The sequence below is a fragment of the Protomyctophum bolini genome (genome assembly GCF_963924005.1).
Source record: "Protomyctophum bolini genome assembly, chromosome: 3".
In the NCBI taxonomy this organism is placed as follows: Eukaryota; Metazoa; Chordata; class Actinopteri; order Myctophiformes; family Myctophidae; genus Protomyctophum; species Protomyctophum bolini.
The window spans coordinates 43511717-43536528 of NC_137864.1; the positions used below are offsets into that span (position 1 = coordinate 43511717).

The following is a 24812-nucleotide window of genomic DNA, read 5'->3' on the forward strand; positions in this document are numbered from 1 at the left end:
GCACTATGAGAAATGAGAATCGATTATCTGCAAGCTCCTTGAAGTTTTTACTCCATGCAGTAGGTGGCCTCAATCGAATCTCATACCATTTTAGCACTGGACAGGAAGCAAGCAGAAGAAGAACAAGCATGGCGGACTGTTGACAACAACATCCACAAAACAAACCTATTTCTTCTTCAAGTGATCAGATCCACTCATGTCTACCAACAGCAGCGACTCGTTCCACGCACAGCTGGCCGCGGTGATCGAGGTCCTGGCGAACAGCGCCGTGGCAGAGATCTGCAAGCTGGTGGATGATGGCTACGCGATGCTGCGGCTGGAGATCACCCAGAACCAGAGGGAGATAGACGGCCTCAGGAGGAAGCTGCTGGTCGCCAAGTTCCAGACATCCAGACGGAACAACCTCCAACGTAGCAGCAGCACCGTGCATGTGAGCCCAGTGGACTGTTGTCACGAGTCGACCATGAAATAATTTGGCGTTTTGATTGAAGTATTTATTTGCAGAATGGGTACATTTCACATCAAAGCCGACACTTGTTTACAACAGGGTCCAGCCGGTCCACCATTTTCAATTAATCAGAAATTGAACGTTGGATGATATTTTGATTGACTGATGAAATACTTTTTTTTGTCAGAAATCAAAATGTCAGATGTAAGTTACAGCAGGTACACAGTCAGAGAATTAAGTTGTTACGTTGTAAATGTTCTGGAGGGAGGACCTTAATTGTTTCTATTGTGGTCCTGCTATGTGTTCAATTAATCAAGATGGCATTAAAAGTCACTAACTGAAAAGAGAAAACACAATTCCATTCTATAGGAACTTGCATTTTCTCAGGCTAGTTTGAATGAAACCAGTGATTCACATTTGCTTGAGATTGCTATATTGTCACCTTGAAATCATTTGCATTTATATTACTAAGGGAATGTTTGGATCAAATTTATATTTGTATTTGTCCCTATTGTAATGAAAAAATGGCACAGGGCATATTAAGAATAACTTGCATTGAATGAAAAATGTCAAAAATGACTGGTAGCAACTAATACTTAATAAATCATGTACTATGGTCAAACAGGCTATGCATTTAATACTTTTATTTATACTAATGGTTTAAAATGAGTGGAAATCACCATTCTACAAGATTTAGATCGGCTATTCAACAGATTAATTCATACAGATGAATGGAAATAATATGAATAAACAAATAATTAAGATAGGGTGATTATGTATTAATTGTAACAGGTGGCCCGTGGACCTTCGGCGCCCAGCAGAGCCAGATGTAACCCTGTGACCAAGAGCTCAACACAGGGAACAGGAGGAGAGGAGGAGGACGGGGGCGCTGGCTTTCCTATCATCTTGAAGGTCGAGGGTGACGACAACACACTCAAAGGTAATAAAAACATTGAGACAAAAATAACGCACATCCTCCGTCTTTGGTGCTGAGACAAACTGCAAAACACCAGAATCATTCATGACGCAAAAGAAGGGAGACGGTACGTACTACTTGGCAATCAGTCCTGCTGTGTGTGTGTGTGTGTGCGACTGTGCGTGCGTACTCATTCAACAGACACTTGGAAATGAGTATAGGCTATTTATTGATTGATTGAATATTTAACATGCTTTGGGCCAATAACCCCCTATAGGGCCTAGGCTTGTTTCCATTGTGTTCCTCTGTATAAGATCGGTATCGGCAGATATGACCCTGCAAATAATCGGAGATCTGATATCGGTCATAATTTCATAATCGTGCACCCCTAATTTTATTGATTACTAAATCAATAGCGAAGACAATGAATGATAGTTGCAGCCCTACTCTGCTCATCCTCTTTTCAGAACTTTTAATAAACTGGTAATTTACTCTTCTCCTTTCAGACATTCAACCCCCAGTCAAGCATGGAAGTGAAACACAAACAACACCTAGAACCCTCGCTGTAGAGCCTGAGAATCATCTTCACCGCGTCGACCAGCGATTCAACACCCGTCACCATAGTAACGGAAATGTAAACTTGTTCACCAGTGCATCTGAGGTGTGGAATAACGCTGGCAGCCTAACCACAGGGAACTGTTCTATAGACCCTCCACATAAATCAGGCCCACATCAAGAGGGGAGAACTGGGAGCAACACTAACGGCAGAGAGGGTTCTCCTGGAGCTTCAGAGGACTGGGGAGGAGACATTTCTGGCGACCCAAGTAACGTTGCTCTATCCCTGACTGGTAATGTGGACTGGGAACCCGATATGGTGGTGGTGGATTCTGTTCCAATTAAAGTGGATGAAGACATGAGTTCAGAGTGGAGCATAATAGACAGGGATGGGATAACCAGGTCTGCCAAACAGAGACTCAAGAAACACGGGAGAGAGGAGGAGCTAGAAGCAGCACACTCAACCCCGACACTGACCACAGAAACCTTAGACAGAACTACAGGGTTAAAGTCAAGTTTAGTTGTTAATACTAGTGCCACTTCCTACGGCGGCCTCTCCTCTTTCCCCTCCTCGTTCTCGGCAAACAAAACCCAGAGGCAGGTTTTACACCCTCAGGCACACAGAGGAGACAAACAGTCGTCTTCCCTCAACGAAATTGCCGCTTCCTCCTCTAGGGAGTTCAGCAAGCACCTGAGCTCCATCCCACCTATGTCGCTACCTGCCCAGCCAGCCCGTGACACTGGAGATCAACCGCTCCGTTGCGAGCTCTGCGGGAAGACCTTCAGAAAGTTCCAGTCCCTGCGGCGGCACCAGCGTGTGCACACAGGTGAGAAGCCGTACGGCTGTCGCCACTGCTCCAAGCGCTTCTCCCACCAGCATCAGAAGAAGAACCACGAGCGCGTTCACACCGGAGAAAAGCCATTCCGCTGCCCCATCTGTGGCAGGTGCTTTGTGGAGAACAGCAACATGAAGAGACACCTCAGAATCCACACGTGATGGCGTTGTTGCTACAGCATTGAAATAAATAACGCACATCCTCCGTCTCTGATGCTGAGCAGAACTGCGCAGCAGCAGAATCACGCAAAACAGGATGGGGGCTCGCAGCCTCGCACGGCATCGGCGTATGATAGTAGATGACAGATCAGTGAGGTGATGGCGATTGGTTGTAATTAAGTAACATACAGGCTTATGACAGATGCCAGGATCATTTGTAGGCCTGCCATCCTGTTTAGACATGATGATCGGTTCTTCTTACCTTGTGTTACCTTGCTTACTATGTCACTCTGGATTAAGAACAGCTAAAATACCTAAATTGTACGACTGGAATATAGAGTTGAATAGTACTCACTGTACGACTAGACTAAACAGTTGAATATAACTCTTTGTAGCAGCAGTTTTGAACCACATGTGAGGTGTCAATGTGCTTCTGGTTCAATTCTTCTGCTGAGCCAAAGCCATGTGAAAATTAACCAGAACAGGAAACGGGTGTGCCACCTTCTGGAAACCTTGGACTACAGTTATGCACAGAACCTTCTGTTCTATACTTGGATAGAGCCCACTGTATGACTGGTGTGTGACTGTGTGGTTACACAGTACTACTCTACAGCCAGCGAGGGAAGGGACATTCTTTTAATCAACACTGACCTAGCCTGGCTAATAAATCAGACTAATTATCACACTATCGTGTGATATTAGTCTGGCGCAGGTCTAGTGTTAGTCAGGCTAACACTGACAAGGCAAGGACAAGGAGCGAGTGTTCCGAGTTTCCGACAGCGAGCATCCCCCGGTCATCGCGTTGCGACATAGCCTGAAGTTGAACCAATCATTTAAGTTACCAATAAATAGTTGTGTGTGTAATACACACTGTGTATATCTCAACCAATAAGAGTGTTGGGGGCTGTGACACCTCGCTCAAATATCCTGCATCCAGACAGTCTCATCACGATTAGCTGCATCTTGCCTCTTCGTGACTCGACTGTCTGGGAGTACCCATAGTCTCTGCGAGCGAATAATAGGAGTGGACGACGTCGCTGCATGTTAACCCATTTAGACCTGAGGCCAATTCTAAAAAATGTCAAGGACCCCCAGAATGATCTGTATTTGGCTGCGGCCCCCCATCTGAAAATGTTGTTCCATGCAGGGACGCCCCAGAAGCAAAGATTTTAGTTAAAAACGGCCGCTCTGAAAGAATATATATTCAAAGATTTGTGCCACATTTTCTCCATAATAGCAAATGTACAAGCTTGCTATGAGCTTGTACATCTGATATTGTTCAATAGCTAAAGTATAACTGCTTAAAACACAAGGGGGTCAATGAAGCATACATCGCATATCGGGCATGAATCAGGCTGTAGTCTAGAGATCCAAAATAATGAACATAAAATACTATCACTTTATCTCTGAGTCAACATGTACAGTGACTGAATGAACAGTGAATGAATTTTCCATCATCTCATCTGTGCGTTGAGTGATGAATGCATGTATGGTCTGACAGACTGACGACAATGAATGAGTAGTAGCCTATATGAATGAATATACAGACTACTAAGCTATATACCTGTCCTATTATACACAATTAATATGAATGAATTAATGGCTTATTACTGGATTCACACTGTGATGTTTAATAAAATGTAGTTTCTAAAATTGTGTTTGTCTTGACTGGAGACTGTCAGAGAAAGTAAAGAGATGTCCCCTAATCACTTACAATCTGGTGTTTGTCATGTAATAATATAGACGTAGACCCCAAAAAAGGTAAAATAAGCAAGTGTTTAAACGATGTTGGATTATTTTGAGTCTTATGTGTGTTTTTCATGCAAAACTAATGCTTGGAATGGGTTCAGAATCATGAAAACCCCCTAGTTTGACACGTCACACTCACATGCTACTTGAAGCATAATGAAATTTAGTTGCCATATATTGGTTGTTGATCGTACCCCAACTTTTAGCAGCTGTCAAAAGTTCCCCTAGGGTGGTTGAATAGAAACCAATGTGGGATATGTTAGTAGACACCCTTACAAACACGTTGGTGAAGAAAATGATTGGTTATACATTTATTCTCAGATTTTATTAATATCCCCTGACTACTTGCTGGTATGGGATGGATCTGTCATTTCCAACTCCTAGGTCTGTGCACTCGTTGAAGTTTTTACTCCATGCAGTAGGTGGCCTCAATCGTATCTCTCATACCATTTTAACACTGGGCGGGAAGCAACTTAAGCAAGCAGAAGAAGAACAAACATGGTGGACTCTGGACTGTTGACAAGACAACAACATCCCCAAAACAAAACAATTTCTTCTAATAACAGCGACTGTTGCACTTGAAGAGATCCACTCATGTCTATCACCAGCAGCGACTCGTTCCACGCCCAGCTGGCCTCGGTGATCGAGGTCCTGGCGAACAGCGCGGTGGCAGAGATCTGCAAGCTGGTGGATGATGGCTACGCGGTGCTGCGGCTGGAGATCACCCAGAACCAGAGGGAGATAGACGGCCTCAGGAGGAAGCTGCTGGTCGCCAAGTTCCAGACATCCAGACGGAACAACCACCAACGCAGCAGCAGCGCCGTACATGTGAGGCCAGCCCGGCAGCCCCAGTGGACTGTTTTATTTTTATTATTCATATTCATTAATACATAATGTTGGCGTTGGAAGTGGAACTGATTGGATTATTGAATACAATACCTAGTCAGAAATGTAAGTTACTGTTAAAATAACAGGGGAAATATCCCTAGGCCCTAGGCTACAGTACCACTACCAAGTCAGCCATACCATGACCACAATTTGCATTTTAAAACAAAATGTGAGATGCCAGAGAGGTTTAATAACAATATATTAGGCAATATTATGCCTATGCCAAATTTAGTAATACGTTGATAACCCTGTCCCATCCCCGCCGTCCCACACAAGTGATACGTCTGTCCCTCAAATGAACAGTTTGGATCTGGTCCCCCTAGGCATTTCACATTATGGTGGCAGTCTGGCAAGACTGGCAGAGTAGCAGAATTTTCCCATGTTTCTTCTATAACTGGCCTGGGTGATACCAGATCGTTGCCGCTCCCTCTAGTATTGTGGCTGTAGGTGTCACATACTTTGGAGAAGTAATTAGTCAGGTAATATGAGGGTATTGGGCCCCCTTTGACTATCTTAAAATCTTCTACCCTCAGCCAGGTACATCTATAATTTACTTTCTTGGTCACCTTTGATGCCCTGTCTTTTTTTTTCAAGAATACAGCTCAAATAGGTAACCTCCTCTTTGCTTAAGATTGCTATATTGTGACCTTGAAATAATTTACATTACTATGGGAATGTTTTAAATTATATTTTGTATTCGTGATTGTCATGAAAAATGCACAGGGCATATTCAAAATAACTTTAATAGAATGAAAATTTCAACAATGACTGGTAGTAACTAATATACTCAAATTAAATGTACTATGGTCAAACACGCTATGCTTTTAATACTTTTATTTATACTAATGTTTAAAAAATAGGGGATAGCCATTCGGCTATTGTTCAACAGATTAATTCACAACAGATGAATGAACAAATAATTAAGATATGGTGATTATGTATTTATTGTGACAGGTGACCCGTGGGCCTTCGGCGCCCAGCAGAGCCAGATGTAACCCCGCGACCAAGAGCTCAACACAGGGAACAGGAGGAGAGGAGGAGGACGGGGGTGCTGGCTTTCCTGTCATATTGAAGGTGGAGGGTGACGACAACACACTCAAAGGTGATTAACGGACATCCTCTGTCTTTGGTGCTGAGACGAACTGCAAAACACCAGAATCATTCATGACGCAATAGGAGGGAGCTCACTTTAAAAAGCACACATTATCCACGGCAGGAAACACATGAACGTGTCTTGAGTGCAGACAGTACTACTTTTACATTTCAAAGGCGTTCGTGCGTGTGCATGTGCGTGTGTGTGTGTGTGTGTGTGTGTGTGTGTGCGTGTGCGTGTGTGTGTTTTTATTTATTTTATTTTTTATTAAAAAAAATTGAAATTGTTGAAAGGGCACACAATGTGTTACTATACACATTACTACACACTTAAAGCTACACACTTCTTGATTATTTAATTAATCATCAGTAAAGTAATAAATAGCAAAAAAATAAACGATAGTTGAAGCCCTACTCTACTCATCCTCTTTACATTTCAGAAATGTAATAACCAACTGATCATTTACTCTTCTCCTTTCAGACATTCAACCCCCAGTCGAGCATGAAAGTCAAACACAAACAATACCTAGAACCCTCACTGTAAAGCCTGAGAATCATCTTCACCGCGTCGACCAGCGATTCAACACCCGTCACCATAGTAACGGAAATATAAACAGAGAGAGCCACCATTCATCATCTCACGACGATGGCAACCTGTTCACCAGTGCATCTGAGTGGGCAGAAGCTGGTGCATGCATAGAGGTGTGGAATAATAACCCTGGCAGCCTAACTACAGGGAACTGTTCTCTGGATCCTCCATATAACTCAGGCCCACATCAAGATGGGAGAACTGGGAGCAACACTGATGGCAGAGAGGGTTCTCCTGGAGCTTTAGTGGACCGGGGAGGAGACATTTCTGGCGACCCCAGTAACGTTGCTCCATTCCTGGCTGGTAATCTGGACTGGGAACCCGATATGGTGGTGGTGGATTCTGTTCCAATTAAAGTGGAGGCAGACATGAGCTCAGAGTGGAGCATAATAGACAGGGATGGGATAACCAGGTCTGCCAAACAGAGACTCAAGAAACACGGGAGAGAGGAGGAGCTGGAAGCAGCGCGCTCAACCCCGACACTGAGCACAGAGACTTTAGACAGAACTACATGTTTAAAGTCAAGTTTGGTTGTTAATACTAGTGCCCCTTCCTATGGTGGCCTCTCCTCTTCCTCCTTCTCTGCCATCAAAACCCACAGGCATGTGTTACACCCTCAGGCAAACCGAGAAGACAATCAGTCGTCTTCCCTCAACGAAATTGCCGCCTCCTCCGATAGGGAGTTCAGCAGGCTCCTGAGCTCCATCCCGCCTATGGCACTACCCGCCCAGCCAGCCCGTGACGCCAAAGGTCAACCACTCCGTTGCGAGCTGTGCGGGAAGACCTTCAGAAAGTTCCAGAACCTGCGGCTGCACCAGCGCGTGCACACAGGTGAGAAGCCGTACGGCTGTCGCCACTGCTCGAAGCGTTTCTCCTACCAGCATCAGAAGAAGAACCACGAGCGTGTTCACACCGGAGAAAAGCCGTTCCGCTGCCCCATCTGTGGCAGGTGCTTTGTGGATTCCAGCAACATGAAGAGACACATCAGCATCCACACGTGACGACGTTGTTGCTACAGCATTGAATTAAATAATGCACATCCTCTCTCTCTGTTGCTGAGCCGATCTGCAAAACAGGAAGGTTGCTCGCACAGCATCGGCATGCGATAGTAGATGACAGATCAGTGAGGTGATGGCGATTGGTTGTAAGTAACACTAAAATGGTGCATTTATATAGCACCCCTACATCCAAGGCGCTTTACATAGATACATTCACCCATACATACACAGATGGCGCCGGGAAACCATGCAAGTCACCAACCAGCACAACCACCACGCAATTCGGGGTTCAGTGTCTTGCTCATAGACACTTCGACACTAACTCTGTGGGAGCCCGGGTTCGAACTGGCAACCTTGTGGTTACCATCCGGCCACTCTACCCTGAGCCGCCGCTGCCACATACAGGCTTATGCCCTCCGACAAGGTTAAAATGTATTTTAGATAGCAAAAAAACAAACGCTGAAGTGTATTTTAGACAGATGCCAGGATCATTTCATTTGTAGACAGTAGACCTGGCATCTTGTTTAGACTGATGATGATCTTTTCTCACCTTATGTTACTACTAGATTACTAAATGCCCAAATTGTACCCGTGTGTGTGTGTGACTTCTAGCCTTGGTCCCAGCCTTACTTGTCTGCAAAGAGAAACGTGCGGCAGAAGTGTTTGTTCGTCAGATGTTTTCCTCCCGGTTACGATATTTTTCCAACCAATCACAACACTTGTTTCATTCACTGAGAATGTAAACTGATTTGTAAAGCATCATTCCTTGAGTGGTACTTCCGCCAAAATCCCGCAACTTCCGCCCCCCAAAAAATGGCTTTAGTTCCTACACTATTATTCGTCCGACAGTCATTAGACCGACAACCTACCTCTCCCACTGGTATTACAATGTCTGTTCTGCTATTGAAACCACATTGGGAATAAATTGTGTATAAAAGAAAGCTGATAACTGATTCCAGCTAGTGTTTTTATTTCTGGATTAACTGGGTTTATAAGTGACACTGATAAAATATAGTTTCTAAAATGGTGTTTGTGTTGACTGGAGTCAGAGACAGATGTGCCCTAACCACTTACATTTGGTGTAACTTTGTTTAGAGAAGTATAAGTGCTCTATAAACAATGTTGTTTTCTTTTGTCAGAACAGAACCTAAGCCTCTGTCATTTAATAATTATTTTATTTTGAATCTTACCGTTCTGTTCCTGTGTTTTACTCTTACTGCTGTTGACAACTACATTTACCAAAGAGGATAAATAAAGATTTATCGTATGGGATGGATCAGAACAGATGGATCCTAGTACTACTGAATAGCTCTGTCATTAAACCCCTAGGTCTGTGCAGTGTGTGAGAATGATCTGCAAGCTCTTTTTACTCCATGCAGTAGGTGGCCTCAATCGAATCTCATAACATTTTAGCAAGTGCTGGATGCAGGGCTGCTGTGCATCTCCCTGCGGAACCTACTCAAACCGCCAGAGGAACAGCAAGGGGAAGTGGTGAAGGCTATCATGACATTTCTGGCAGATACAGACCTGCACCGTAAGTTGTAGGGGTGTATGGCCTGTATAACGGTGCAGTACCGAACTAAACAGTGGGAGGCAGCAATACGCCGATTGGCATCCAGTCTGCTGGAAAGCTAAAAGAAGAAGAAGAACAAACATGGTGGACTGTTGACAACATCAACAAAACAAACCTATTTCTTCTTCAACAGGGAATGTTGAACTTGAAGTGATCCACTCATGTCTACCAACAGCAGTGACTCGTTCCACGCCCAGCTGGCCTCGGTGATCGAGGTCCTGGCGAACAGCGCGGTGGCAGAGATCTGCAAGCTGGTGGATGATGGCTACGCGGTGCTGCGGCTGGAGATCACCCAGAACCAGAGGGAGTTAGACGGCCTCAGGAGGAAGCTACTGGTCGCAAAGTTCCAAACATCCAAACGGAACCAACGCAGCAGGAGCTCCGTGCATGTGAGCTCAGTCGCAGTGGACTATTGTCACGACCATGATGAAATTATTTTGCGTTGAACGTTGGAACATATTTTGATTGAATGCTTTTTATTAGTCAGAAATGTCAAATGTAAGTAACAGCAGGTACAGTCAGACTATCAGGCCCCTCTATAGCTGTTACCCTTTTACAGAAAAGGTAACCGAGAGGGTTCCGAAAGGGTCAGACATTAAGGTGAATATTATCAGTATAATCTGGGAATACATTTCTTACCAAGAATTTTCTTCACCAATGTGTTTGTAAAGGTGTCTACTAACATATCCCAATCCCATATTGGTTTATATGCAACCACCCTAGGGGAAGTTTTGACAGCTGCTGAAAGTTGGGGTACCATCAACAGCCTATATGGCAAAATGTTTTAAATTTCATTATGCTTTAAATAGCATGTGACGTGTCAAACTATCATTCTGAATCCATTCCAAGCATTAGTTTTGCACGAAAAACACTCCTTGGGCTAAAAACGGCCATAGATACTTGCCCAATTGTGCCCAACGGGCTGACCTCATCACATTTGTGATGACGGCTATGGCCTTTTAAAGCCCAACGAGTGGTTTTCGTGCAAAACTAATGCTTGGAATAGATTCAGAATGATAGTTTGACACGTCACATGCTATTTAAAGCATAATGAAATTTAAAACATTTTGCCATATAGGCTGTTGATGGTACCCCAACTTTCAGCAGCTGTCAAAACTTCCCCTAGGGTGGTTGAATATAAACCAATATGGGATATGTTAGTAGACACCTTTACAAACACATTGGTGAAGAAAATTCTTGGTAAGAAATGTATTCCCAGATTATACTGATAATATTCCCTATTTACCTTAATGTCTGACCCTTTCGGAACCCTCTCGGTTACCTTTTCTGTAAAAGGGTAACAGCTATAGAGGGGCCTGATAGTCTGACTGTACCTGCTGTTACTTACATTTGACATTTCTGACTAATAAAAAGCATTCAATCAAAATATGTTCCAACGTTCAACGCAAAATAATATATAGCCACTTTCCCAAATATGCCCAAATGTGCTGACTTCATCACATTTGTGATGACTGCTATGGCCTTTTTAAGCCCAAGGATTTTTTTTTCGTTCAAAACGAATGCTTGGAATGGATTCAGAATGATAAACCCCCTAGTTTGACAAGTCACATCTCACATGCTACTTAAAGCATAATGAAATTTAGAACAATGGTTTATGGTACTCCAACTTTCAGCACCTGTAGGGTGGTTGAATATAAACCAATGTGGGAGTACTTAGACACCTTTACAAACACATTGGTGAAGAAAAGTCTTGGTAAGAAATGTATTCCCAGATTGTATTAATATCCCATGACTAAAAAGGATAACGCAAAAGTCCTGGGGACTTGTTTCCATTGTGTTCAACTCATCAACATAACATTAAAAGCTACACTAAGAGGGGAAAACGTCAGTGAATTACACCTCCATTCTATGGGAAATTGCGTTTTCTCAGGCTACTTTTGAAAGAAACCAGTGATTCACATTTTAATGCATAGTTAACATTTTGGTGGCAGTCTGGCAGAGTAGCAATATTTTCCCATGTTTCTTCTATAACTGGCCTGGGTGGTGCCAGATTGTTGCAGCTATTGTAGCTGTATGTGTCACATACTTGGGGCACTGCCCCTTTGACTATCTTAAATATAAATACCAATCACATTTTTATTTGATTAAACCTGTCTTCTTTCTACCCTGAGCCAGGTAAATCTTTGATTGACTTTCTTGATCACTTTTGATGCCCTGTCTTTTTTGTTGTCAAGAATACAGCTCAAATAGGTAACCTCTTCTTTGCTTGAGATTGCTATATTGTTACCTTGAAATCATTTGCATTTACCGGTACATTACTAAGGGAATGTTTGGTTCAAAATTATGTTTGTATTTGTGCTTATTGTAATGAAAAATTGCACAGGGCATTTTAAGAATAACTTAGAATGTGATTTTCAACAATGACTGGTACTACTAACTAATATACTCAAATTAAATAATGTGCCATGGCCAAACAGTCTATGAATTTAATCCTATTTATACCAATGTTTTTAAAAAGGTATCGGGTACCAATACCATCGCCTATAATCCATCTCGCCGACCGCTCGGTGCACCAGTTCTTGTATTCTTTATTTGGTTTTTACTGAGAATAAGGTTAGAAATGAAAAAACAGATGAATGGAAATAATATGAACGAATAATAGAATAATGAGATATGACTTAAGTATTAATTGTGACAGGTGACCCGTGGACCTTCTTCGCCCAGCAGAGCCAGATGTAACCCCGCGACCAAGAGCTCAACAGGAGGAGAGGAGGAGGACGGGGGCGCTGGCTTTCCTATCATCTTGAAGGTGGAGGGTGGCATCAACACACTCCAAGGTAACATTAACACAAAAAAGAATGCACATCCTCCGTCTTTGGTACACAAGAATGTGTCTTGAATGCAGACAGTAGTGCTTAGCAATCAGTCCTACTCCAGTTATTAAACATTTACATTTCAAATTTGATTGATTGTGTGTGTGACTGTGACTGATAACAGTATTGTATTAAAAATAGATGGGCCTATTGTATATTGTTATATGTTCTCTAGTTGCATTTGCTTGTACATGTAGTGGTGAAAGTGATCTATCAATTTTCATTTTCATTTCATTTTTAAGTAGCACTGGGAACCCCGTCAAGTACATCATATGCATTTTGAAAAAGAGAACTTGTCCCCAGTTGAACCTCCCTGAATACCGTAAATAAACGTGTGAAATTAAATTAACGTACAATTTGAAATTAATATACAGTACAAATGTAGATTAAACAAGTAAATGTGTAGCGGCCCTCAATTGATGAAAGAATTACGTTGGATGGTCTCAACGAGTGTGTTTATTTTCATTCGAACACTGTGAAAACTATAAAGAAGGAATAAATACCATTACAATCAGATTAATTTCCTAGTTTCACTCAACAATAAAATCAGTGCATTTAAATTAATCACTTTAGTACAATACAACAATAAAAGTATTAATTTATAGTTTATTATAATTCAGTGATGCAATAACAATTCATTTCAATATAAACAAATAAGCAGAATATAAAACAGTACCGGTATAACCAAATGTACCGTGGACCAAAACAAAATACCATGAGCAAAATACAATTCAATCACAAAGTAAGAGAACCCAAACAAGAAAAACAAAATATACAATCATGTACCTCGCTCCGCTAATCAAACCAAACGGTCACAGCCATCAGGCACTGTGGACACTACAGACACTTACAAACTTATAAACGTCTTACAGGCTTCAGATTGCTTGATCAATTGAGTAAAACATAAATATGAACAAACATTTCTATAGCCTCATGATGAGTCATAATTGTGAGCTTGTGGAGCTATTTCTGTATGACACCATTAATTAATCATCATTAAAGTTACAGTAATCAATAGCAAAGAAAATAAACGATAGTTGCAACCCTACTGTGCTCACCCTCTTTACATTTCAGAAATGTACTGATAATTCACTCTTGTCCTTTCAGACATTCAACCCCCAGTCAAGCATGGAAGTGAAACAAACACAACACCTAGAACCCTCGCTGTAGAGCCTGAGAATCATCTTCACCATGTCGACCAGCGATTCAACACCGGTCACCATAGTAACGGTAATGTAAACAGAGAGAGCCACCATTCATCATCTGACCACAATAACAGATTCACCACCACAAGTCACGACGATTGCAACCTGTTCACCAGTGCATCTGAGTGGGCAGAAGCTGGTGCAGGCATAGAGGTGTGGAATAACGCTGGCAGCCTAACCATAGGGAACTGTTCTCTGGACCCTCCACATAACTCAGGCCCACATCAAGAGGGGGGAACTGGGAGCAACACTGATGGCAGAGAGGGTTCTCCTGGAGCTTCAGAGGACCGGGGAGGAGATGTTTCTGGCAAGTGGAGTAACGTTGCTCCATCCCTTGCTGGGAATCTGGACTGGGAACCCGATATGGTGGTGGTGGATTCTGTTCCAATTAAAGTGGATGAAGAGATGAGCTCAGAGTGGATAATAAATAGGGATGGGATAACCAGGTCTGCAAAAAAGAGACTCAAGAAACACGGGAGAGAGGAGGAGCTAGAAGCAGCGAACTCAACCCCGACACTGAGCACAGAGACCTTAGACAGAACTACAGGTTTAAAGTCAAGTTTAGTTGTTGTTAAAGACGACAATCACCTGCCTTCCATCAACGAAATTGCCTCCTCTGCTAGGGAGTTCAGCAAGAACTCTATGGCACTACCCTCCCAACCAGCCCGTGACGCCAAAGGTCAACCGCTCTGTTGCGAGCTGTGCGGGAAGACCTTCACAAAGTTCCAGACTCTGCGGGTGCATCAGCGCGTGCACACGGGTGAGAAGCCGTACGGCTGTCGCCACTGCTCCAAGCGTTTCTCCTACCAGCATCAGAAGAAGAACCACGAGCGAGTTCACACTGGAGAAAAGCCATTCCGTTGCCCCATCTGTGGCAGGTTCTTTATGAATTCCAGCAACATGAAGAGACACCTCAAAATCCACATGTGATGGCGTCGTTGCTACAGCATTGAAAGAAATAACACACATCCTCCGTCTCTGGTGCTGAGCCGAACTGCAAAACAGGAAGGGGGCTCGCCTCGCACAGCATCGTCATATGATAGTAGATGACAGGTCAGTGGGTAGGGATGGAGCTCGTTGATAATGAGCACCTTATCGATCAGGCTTATCAAGCTGGGTTCTTATCGAGCCCACTATCAAACGTTTTCTATTTATTTTTTTTGAAAGACGGGAGGCTTTCGCCTTTATTTTATTATTTTTGTAGAGGGATAGATTGAAAGTGGGCTGACAGGAAATGGGGAGAGAGATGGGGGGGGGGAGTGACATAAAGTAAAGGCCGTCGGGTTTTGGAGTCGAACCCGCGGCACACTGCCAGACTACCATTCAAGATGTCTGGGCCGCTGAGCCACGGCCCAGGCGCAATTGACCTTTTTGACTATTAAACTGACATGTTTGTGCCAGCATGGATGATTACATTTATTTCTTGGTCGTCTCTTGTCTTGATTGTTTAAACATGACGTCATGGGCCGCTATGCTCAATAGCAGGCTTGATAAGCCCAAAGCTTATTGATACCGGCCGGCCCTGGTACTCCATAGGCTTTTTATCTGATTATTTTCGCGTATCTGTTATCGAGCTCCATCCCTATCAGTGAGGTAATAGGGATTGGTTTTAACACATACAGGCTTATACACTCCCAACAATAGCAATGACCTTTCAGCAAAGGTTAAGAGTGTGTGTGTGTGTGTGTGTGTGTGTGTGTGTGTGTGTGTGTGTGTGTGTGTGTGTGTGTGTGTGTGTGTGTGTGTGTGTGTGTGTGTGTGTGTGTGTGTGTGTGTGTGTGTGTGTGTGTGTGTGTGTGTGTGTGTGTGTGTGTGTGTGTGTGTGTGTGTGTGTGTGTGTGTGTGTGTGTGTGCGTGCGTGCGTGCGCGCGTGCGTGCGTGCGTTCGTTCGGAACATCCGTCAGATGTTTTCCCCCCGGTTACGAGATCTTTCCAACCAATCACTGAGAATGTAAACTGATTTGTAAAGCATCATTCCTTGAGTGGTACTTCCGCCAAAATCCCGCAACTTCTGCCCCCCAAAAAATGACCCAGCGTGGTCCTCTTCAGGGAGATGCCCGTTCTAGGAGAGGCATCAAGCCACGCCCCAACCAACCCCTCACCCCGCCTACTCCACCTTTGACCTTTACAGACAACACACACAGTGGCAGGCCTGACCATAGATATAATACAGACACTCCCGACCGAAGGAGGTGTCTACCTTTCTATGTCTATGACTGACACACACACACACACACACACACACACACACACAGGGTACAGGCTTTAGTTCCCACACTATTATTCGTCCGACAGTCATTAGACCGACAACCTACCTCAAACCCAAACCTAACCACAAGCACGGGAGCAGAGCATGTTCGAGCGCTAGTCCGACCGTTGTTCCCGCATGTCGGACTAATGCTCCGTCGGAATTACCATCAGATCCCCCCACACACACTCGCACTCTCCCACTGGTATTACAATGTCTGTTCTGCTATTGAAACCACAGTGGGAATAAATTGTGTATAAAAGAAAGCTGATAACTGATTCCAGCTAGTGTTTTTATTTCTGGATTAACTGGTTTTATAAGTGACTGTAGAAGCCATTTCACCGTGTTTTTTTATTATTATTTCTGTTATTATTTAGCCTTATTAGCCTAGAATATTCTGTAGATAATTGGGTTATTGGTTTGGGCACAGACGGGCACGCCTCCCAGGTCTAGGGGTTAATTATGGACAGGTGTGGGGGGAATTCATGCACCTAGTGGATACATGGTTTTTACCAGTAACATGGAAGACATTTGTACTATGCACTTTATTTGAATTAAAAGCAAAGCAAAATGAATGTAACAAGTGGACAATGAAGTTCTTCCTGCCTGCGTAGACCTAAACCCATAGAATGGGTGCATCAGTGGGTTTGTTATGGAAAAGTTTGAAAGCTGACAAACTAGCACTTAAAGTGACACTGATCTTGATTGTTGAATAAAATATAGTTTATAAAATGGTGTTTGTGTTGACTGGAGACTGTAAGACAGATGTGCCCTAACCACTTACATTTGGTGTAACTTTATTTAGAGAAGTATAAGTGCTCTATAAACAATGTTGTATTCTTTTGTCAGAAGCCTCTGTCATTTAATATGTATTTTATTTTGAATCTTACCGTTCTGTTCCTGTGTTTTACTCTTACTGCTGTTGACAACTACATTTACCAAAGAGGATCAATAAAGATTTATCGTATGGGATGGATCAGAACAGATGGATCCTAGTACTACTGAATAGCTCTGTCATTAAACCCCTAGGTCGGTGCAGTGTGTGAGAATGATCGGCAAGCACTTTTTACTCCATGCAGTAGGTGGCCTCAATCAAGTCTCATAACATTTTAGCAAGTGCTGGATGCAGGGCTGCTGTGCATCTCTCTGCAGAACCTACTCAAACCGCCGGAGGAACAGCAAGGGGAATTGGTGAAGCCGTGAAGGCTATCATGACATTTCTGGCAGATACAGACCTGCACCGTAAGGTGTAGGGGTGTAAGGCCTGTATAACGGTACCGAACTAAACAGTGGGAGGCAGCAATACGCGGATGGGCGTCCAGTCTGCCGGAAAGCTAAAAGAAGAAGAAGAAGAACAAACATGGTGGACTGTTAACAACATCAACAAAACAAACCTATTTCTTCTTCAACAGGGAATGTTGAACTTTAAGTGATCCACTCATGTCTACCAACAGCAGCGACTCGTTCCACGCCCAGCTGGCCGCGGTGATCGAGGTCCTGGCAAACAGCGCGGTGGCAGAGATCTGCAAGCTGGTGGATGATGGCTACGCGGTGCTGCGGCTGGAGATCACCCAGAATCAGAGGGAGTTAGACGGCCTCAGGAGGAAGCTGCTGGTCGCCAAGTTCCAAACATCCAAACGGAACCAACGCAGCAGGAGCTCCGTGCATGTGAGCCCAGTCGCAGTGGACTATTGTCACGACCATGATTAAATTATTTTGCGTTGAACGTTGGAACATATTTTGATTGAATGCTTTATTAGTCAGAAATGTCAAATGTAATTAACAGCATTGGTCAGACTGTTCAGGCCCCTCTAGCTGTTACCCTTTTACAGAAAAGGTAACCGAGGGTTCCGAAATGGGCTAAATCAGACATTAAGGTAAATGTTGAATATTATCAGTATAATCTGGGAATATAATTCTTACCAATAATTTTCTTCACCAATGTGTTTGTAAAGGTGTCTACTAACATATCCCATATTGGTTTATATTCAACCACCCTAGGGGGTTTTGACAGCTGCTGAAAGTTGGGGTACCATCAACAGCCTATATGGCAAAATGTTTAAATTTCATTATGCTTTAAATAGCATGTGACGTGTCAAACTAGCCGCAATTTGCAACTCTAGATTTTTTTTTACAATTGGTTGAAATCTAGAGTTGCAATAACCTCCATCGACTTCCTATGCATTGTTTTGGTTTTGCATTGGTTTGTGACCTCCTGGTCTTAAATTACGTTAAACTCACCAACATTGCAGCTGTAGTCCAAGCTTGAATTATCCTCTTTCGATCTGGTGTCGCTTGTTTATCATAAAAGTCCCCCGTAAAGATGTTATGAGCTACTTTCTGTCCAAAATATTCCAAGAGTGACAATATCGAGCTGCCATTTTGATTTTTGCAACGTGCCATAAAACAAGATGTGAGGGGGAGTGCTTGTTTAATAGCGTCCCTCCCTCCCTAGGGCGTCGGCCTCTTCTTTGGGTGTCTTACCTGCGCAGGTAAGATTCTATTAAACAAGCGCTCCCCCTCACATCTTGTTTTATGGCACGTTGCAAAAATCAAAATGGCGGCTCGATATTGTCACTCTTGGAATATTTTGGACAGAAAGTAGCTCATAACATCTTTACGGGGGACTTTTATGATAAACAAGCGACACCAGATCGAAAGAGGATAATTCAAGCTTGGACTACAGCTGCAGTGTTGGTGAGTTTAACGTAATTTAAGACCAGGAGGTCACAAACCAATGCAAAACCAAAACAATGCATAGGAAGTCGATGGAGGTTATTGCAACTCTAGATTCAGCCAATTGTAAAAAAATCTAGAGTTGCAAATTGCGGCTAGTGTCAAACTATCATTTTGAATCCGTTCCATTTCCAAGCATTCGTTTTGAAAAACTCTCCTTGGGCTAAAAACGGCCATAGACACTTGCCCAAATGTGCCCAAATGGGCTGACCTCATCACATTTGTGATGACGGCTATGGCCTTTTTAAGCCCAAGGAGTTTTTTTCTTTCAAAACGAATCCTTGGAATGGATTCAGAATGATAAACCCCCTAGTTTGACACGTGACATGCTACTTAAAGCATAATGAAATTTAGAACATTTTGCCTTATAATGTTTTATGGTACTCCAACTTTCAGCAGCTGTCAAAAATGCCCCTAGGGTGGTTGAATATAAACCAATGTGGGATAGACACCTTTAAACACCTTTACAAACACATTGGTGAAGAAAATTCTTGGTAAGAAATGTATTCCCAGATTGTATTAATATCTCCTGACTAAAAAGGATAATACAAAGTCCTGGGGACTTGTTTCCATTGTGTTCAACTCATCAACATAACATTAAAAGCTACACTAAGAGGGGAAAACGTGAATTACACCTCTATTCTATGGGAAATTGCGTTTTCTCAGGCTTCTTTTGAAAGAAACCAGTGATTCACATTTTAATCACTGGTTGCAATTTCATTTTTAAAATTTTGGTGGCAGTCTGGTAGAGTAGCAATATTTTCCCATGTTTCTTCTATAACTGGCCTGGGTGGTGCCAGATTGTTGCAGCTATTGTAGCTGTATGTGTCATACTTGGGGCACTGCCCCTTTTGACTATCTTAAATATAAATACCAATCACATTTGTATTTGATTAAACCTGTCTTCTTTCTACCCTGAGCCAGGTAAATCTTTGATTGACTTTCTTGATCACTTTTGATGCTCTGTCTTTTTTCTTGTCAAGAATACAGCTCAAATAGGTAACCTCTTCTTTGCTTGAGATTGCTATATTGTTACCTTGAAATCATTTGCATTTACATTACTAAGGGAATGTTTTGTTCAAAGTTATATTTGTAATTGCGCTTATTGTAATGAAAAATTGCACAGGGCATTTTAAATAGATTATTTACTATTAAATAGATTTTCATCAATGACTGGTAGTAACTAATATACTCAAATTAAATAATGTGCTATGGTCAAACAGGCTATGAATTTAATCCTATTTATACCAATGTTTTAAAAAGGGTATCAGGTACCAATACCATCGCCTATAATCCATCTCGCTGTTTTTTTACGCCGACCGCTCAGTGCGCCTGTTCTTGTATTCTTTATTTGGTTTAACTGAGAATAAGGTTAGAAATTCATAACAGATAAATGGAAATAATATGAACGAATAATAGAATAATAAGATATGAGTATTAATTGTGACAGGTGACCCGTGGACCTTCGGTGCCCAGCAGAGCCAGATGTAACCCCGCGACCAAGAGCTCAACACAGGGAACAGGAGGAGAGGAGGAGGACGGGAGTGCTGACTTTCCTATCATCTTGAAGGTGGAGGGTGGCATCAACACACTCCAAGGTAACATTAACACAAAAAATAATGCACATCCTCCGTCTTTGGTACACAAGAATGTGTCTTGAATGCAGACAGTAGTGCTTAGCAATCAGTCCTACCCCAGTTATTAAACATTTACATTTCAAATGTGATTGTGTGTGTGACTGTGACTGATAACAGTATTGTATTAAAAATAGATGGCCTATTGTATATTGTTATATGTTCTCTAGTTGCATTTGCTTGTACATGTAGTGGTGAAAGTGATCTATCAATCATTTTTAAGTGGCACTGGGAACCCCGCCAAGTACCCAGCTGTCCCATGTTGAGAAAAAGAGAACTTGTCCCCAGTTGAACCTCCCTGAATACCGTAAATAAACGTGTGAAATTAAATTAACGTACAATATGAAATTAATATACAGTACAAATGTAGATTAAACAAGTAAATGTGTAGCGGCCCTCGATTGATGAAAGAAATACGGAGTTGGATGGTCTCAACGAGTGTGTTTATTTTCATTCGAACACTGTGAAAACTATAAAGAAGGAATAAATACCATTACAATCAGATTAATTTCCTAGTTTCACTCAACAATAAAATCAGTGCATTTAAATTCATCACTTTAGTACAATACAACAATAAAAGTATTAATTTATAGTTGATTATAATTCAGTGATGCAACAATTCATTTCAATATAAACAAATAAGCAGAATATAAAACACTATAACCAAATGTACCGTGGACCAAAACAAAATACCATAAGCAAAATACAATTAAATCACAAAGGAAGAGAACCCAAACAAGAAAAACTAAATATACAATCATGTACCTCGCTCCGCTAATCAAACCAAACGGTCAAAGCCATCAGGCACTGTGGACAATACAGACACTTACAAACTTATAAATGTTTTTATGATGAGTCATAATTGTGAGCTTGTGGAGCTATTTTTGTATGACACCATTAATTAATCATCATTAAAGTAATCAATAGCAAAGAAAATAAACGATAGTTGCAACCCTACTGTGCTCACCCTCTTTACATTTCAGAAATGTACTGATAATTCACTCTTGTCCTTTCAGACATTCAACCCCCAGTCAAGCATGGAAGTGAAACAAACACAACACCTAGAACCCTCGCTGTAGAGCCTGAGAATCATCTTCACCGCGTCGACCAGCGATTCAACACCGGTCACCATAGTAACGGAAATGTAAACAGAGAGAGCCACCATCCATCATCTGACCGCAATAACAGATTCACCACCACAAGTCACGGCGATGGCAACCTGTTCACCAGTGCATCTGAGTGGGCAGAAGCTGGTGTAGGCATAGAGGTGTGGAATAACGCTGGCAGCCTAACCACAGGGAACTGTTCTCTGGACCCTCCACATAACTTAGGCCCACATCAAGAGGGAAGAACTGGGAGCAACACTGAAGGCAGAGAGGGTTCTCCTGGAGTTTCAGAGTACCGGGGAGGAGATGTTTCTGGCAAGTGGGGTAACGTTGCTCCATCCCTTGCTGGTAATCTGGACTGGGAACCCGATATGGTGGTGGTGGATTCTGTTCCAATTAAAGTGGATGAAGAGATGAGCTCAGAGTGGATAATAAATAGGGAAGGGATAACCAGGTCTGCCAAAAAGAGACTCAAGAAACACGGGAGAGAGGAGGAGCTAGAAGCAGCGCACTCAACCCCGACACTGAGCACAGAGACCTTAGACAGAACTACAGGTTTAAAGTCAAGTTTAGTTGTTGTTAAAGACGACAATCACCTGCCTTCCATCAACGAAATTGCCTCCTCCTCTGCTAGGGAGTTCAGCAGGAACCTGAGCTCCATCCCGCCTATGGTGCTACCCGCCCAGCCAGCCCGTGACGCCAAAGGTCAACCGCTCTGTTGCGAGCTGTGCGGGAAGACCTTCACAAAGTTCCAGACCCTGCGGGTGCACCAACGCGTGCACACGGGCGAGAAGCCATACGGCTGTCGCCACTGCTCCAAGCGTTTCTCCCACCAGCATCGGATGAAGAACCACGAGCGTGTTCACACGGGCGAGAAGCCGTACGGCTGTCGCCACTGCTCCAAGCGTTTCTCCTACCAGCATCAGCAGAAGAACCACGAGCGCGTTCACACTGGAGAAAAGCCATTCCGTTGCCCCATCTGTGGCAGGTTCTTTATGAATTCCAGCAACATGAAGAGACACCTCAGAATCCACATGTGATGGCGTCGTTGCTACAGCATTGAAAGAAATAACACACATCCTCCGTCTCTGGTGCTGAGCCGAACTGCAAAACAGGAAGGGGCCTCGCCTCGCACAGCATCGTCATATGATAGTAGATGACAGGTCAGTGGGTAGGGATGGAGCTCGTTGATAATGAGCACCTTATCGATCAGGCTTATCAAGCTGGGTTCTTATCGAGCCCACTATCAAACGTTTTCTATTATTTTGTGGAAAGACGGGAGACAATAAATTCTGAACAGAACCAGTATCTTTTACTAAGGTTCTTAATACAGAACTTTTCTGACAGATGGAAGGCAATTGACCTTTTTTGTGGCATTCGCCTTTATTATTTTTGTAGAGGGATAGTTTGAAAGTGGGCTGACAGGAAATGGGGAGAGAGAGGGGGGGGGTGACATAAAGTAAAGGCCGTCGGGTTCGGGAGTCGAACCCGCGGCACACTGCCAGACTGGATTACCAGCCAATTGACCTTTTTTTTATCTTGTTACTATTAAAAAGCAAAGCTTTTGCACACCTACAGGCAACAAGTGCGTAGGAGAGGGTACGGTGCCCCAAAAATGAAAAGGGAACAAACACTGTCTTCAAATGCAGTGACCAACTTTTATTTCAGGGATACAGCAACGTTTCGGCCTATGCAGCCTTCATCAGGCTATCTTCATGAACACAATTGGGAAAGCATCATTTTTGTAGGCTGTCTGGCCTAAAGGTAAGCCTATCAGAACAAACAAAGAAATGACATCACTCACTTAAGGTGACGGGTACTCTCATGTGGTTAAATGAGAACAAAACAGTCATATAAAAACTCAATACACCAGTGCAAAGTAATAAGAAAACCCATAATAATCCATATTAATCATCATGACAGTATACAATTGGTAATATTATTAACTAATATATTATACAAAAATCATGATCATGAAACATTTTGCAGGTTGAAGCTTCATGAAAAACAGTTTACAAGAGGTAAAACCAGGTACAAAATAAAATCACCGATTTAAAAACTATATGGATCAAACTGAAGGATAAAACAAAGATCACAGCATGACATTTAATAATAGTTCATCATTAAGGCCTTTAGGTGCCAATGTTTGTAGTGTGAATAGCAAATAGCAAATCATGATCGCCACCTCTATGACCTTGTTACTATTAAAATAATATTAAAGAAACTGTTAATATATGTACTGTGTACCATCACTTTAAAAGCAAAATGTTGTTTCCCCAGACAGCACTGGTTGGCAGGTATCAATACACTTTTAGACTGACATGATTTTGCCAGCATGGATAATTACATTTATTTCTTGGTCTTGGCTTGATAAGCCCAAAGCTTATTGATACCGGCCGGCCCTGGTACTCAATAAGCTTTTTATCTGATTTTCTTCAGTATCTGTTATCGAGCTCCATCCCTATCAGTGAGGTAATAGGCATTGGTTGTAAGTAAGCATGACCTGATGAAGATCAAATAGATCGAAACGTCAGAATTCTCAATAAAGAACGTCTTTCTTGTACCTGTGTTGTGCAACAGGGCTCCATCCAATATCTACTGAAGTTTATTTAGTCCAGCACATAGACTGTAGGTCCAGCACCCAGCCTGTCGATGTGCGTATTCTAAGTCTGCATTGGTTGTAAGTAACACATACAGGCTTATACACTCCCAACAATAGCAATGACCTTCCAGCAAAGGTTAAAGGTTGTTTGTTTGTGTTTGGTTGGTTGGTTGGTTCTTATAACTGTCAGGGGTGCCCCAACACCCCCGCAGCAGGTTTAAAAAAAAAGTACTTTATTTACAGTTTTCTAATAAACACAGTGGTACGATTTCAGTAATGAGCACATTCAATTATTTATAGTATATATTTGTACGTCTCTAAATGTTATGATGAATTGAACATGGTGGACCCCATTATAAACAAGTGTAATGCTTTATGGTGTGGTGTCGTGACGTCCACAGTTAAAGGTTTTGTATTGAGATGTGCTTGAAATGGACTGTAATTCTCCAATCTGTTAATAAATACAATACAAAATACAATACAATCAATCAAAACTGATCCCAGTGAGTTATCTTCTAAGTGTTTTTATTTCTTAAAAACATTAACCGTGGTTTTATAAGTCACACTGTGATGTCGTTGAATAAAATGTAGTTTCTAAAATGTGTTTGTCATGTCATAATAGGCCTATATCTAGGCAAAAATAAG

The 24812-nt window shown here is 42.5% G+C and overlaps 4 protein-coding genes across 4 annotated transcripts; all 4 read left to right on the top strand.

Annotated features, from left to right (window-relative positions):
- The first annotated feature begins 175 nt into the window (after positions 1-175).
- Positions 176-4510, top strand: LOC308313163 (uncharacterized protein). Its single transcript, XM_080760108.1, has 3 exons — positions 176-430; positions 1241-1388; positions 1871-4510. Exons 1-3 carry the CDS (start codon positions 197-199, stop codon positions 2914-2916), a joined length of 1428 nt encoding a protein of 475 aa, XP_080616234.1. The 5' UTR covers positions 176-196; the 3' UTR covers positions 2917-4510.
- A 661-nt stretch (positions 4511-5171) lies between these two features.
- LOC308313160 (uncharacterized protein) lies at positions 5172-9051 on the top strand. The gene is made up of 3 exons (XM_080760105.1): positions 5172-5490; positions 6505-6652; positions 7124-9051. Exons 1-3 carry the CDS (start codon positions 5257-5259, stop codon positions 8230-8232), a joined length of 1491 nt encoding a protein of 496 aa, XP_080616231.1. The 5' UTR covers positions 5172-5256; the 3' UTR covers positions 8233-9051.
- Positions 9052-9901: 850 nt separating this feature from the next.
- On the top strand, positions 9902-15531 carry LOC308313164 (uncharacterized protein). The gene is made up of 3 exons (XM_080760109.1): positions 9902-10191; positions 12462-12600; positions 13744-15531. Exons 1-3 carry the CDS (start codon positions 9964-9966, stop codon positions 14769-14771), a joined length of 1395 nt encoding a protein of 464 aa, XP_080616235.1. The 5' UTR covers positions 9902-9963; the 3' UTR covers positions 14772-15531.
- Positions 15532-17334: 1803 nt separating this feature from the next.
- Positions 17335-22962, top strand: LOC308313159 (uncharacterized protein). The gene is made up of 3 exons (XM_080760104.1): positions 17335-17757; positions 20276-20423; positions 21476-22962. Exons 1-3 carry the CDS (start codon positions 17530-17532, stop codon positions 22603-22605), a joined length of 1506 nt encoding a protein of 501 aa, XP_080616230.1. The 5' UTR covers positions 17335-17529; the 3' UTR covers positions 22606-22962.
- The last annotated feature ends 1850 nt before the right edge of the window (positions 22963-24812 follow it).

Coding starts and splice junctions, on each gene's coding strand:
- LOC308313160 (XM_080760105.1), top strand. CDS start 5,257: ATGTCTATCACCAGCAGCGACTCGTTCCACGCCCAGCTGGCCTCGGTG. Junction 5,491..6,504: donor GCAGCAGCAGCGCCGTACAT/GTGAGGCCAGCC, acceptor TTATTGTGACAG/GTGACCCGTGGGCCTTCGGC. Junction 6,653..7,123: donor TGACGACAACACACTCAAAG/GTGATTAACGGA, acceptor TTCTCCTTTCAG/ACATTCAACCCCCAGTCGAG.
- LOC308313159 (XM_080760104.1), top strand. CDS start 17,530: ATGTCTACCAACAGCAGCGACTCGTTCCACGCCCAGCTGGCCGCGGTG. Junction 17,758..20,275: donor GCAGCAGGAGCTCCGTGCAT/GTGAGCCCAGTC, acceptor TAATTGTGACAG/GTGACCCGTGGACCTTCGGT. Junction 20,424..21,475: donor TGGCATCAACACACTCCAAG/GTAACATTAACA, acceptor TTGTCCTTTCAG/ACATTCAACCCCCAGTCAAG.
- LOC308313164 (XM_080760109.1), top strand. CDS start 9,964: ATGTCTACCAACAGCAGTGACTCGTTCCACGCCCAGCTGGCCTCGGTG. Junction 10,192..12,461: donor GCAGCAGGAGCTCCGTGCAT/GTGAGCTCAGTC, acceptor TAATTGTGACAG/GTGACCCGTGGACCTTCTTC. Junction 12,601..13,743: donor TGGCATCAACACACTCCAAG/GTAACATTAACA, acceptor TTGTCCTTTCAG/ACATTCAACCCCCAGTCAAG.
- LOC308313163 (XM_080760108.1), top strand. CDS start 197: ATGTCTACCAACAGCAGCGACTCGTTCCACGCACAGCTGGCCGCGGTG. Junction 431..1,240: donor GTAGCAGCAGCACCGTGCAT/GTGAGCCCAGTG, acceptor TAATTGTAACAG/GTGGCCCGTGGACCTTCGGC. Junction 1,389..1,870: donor TGACGACAACACACTCAAAG/GTAATAAAAACA, acceptor TTCTCCTTTCAG/ACATTCAACCCCCAGTCAAG.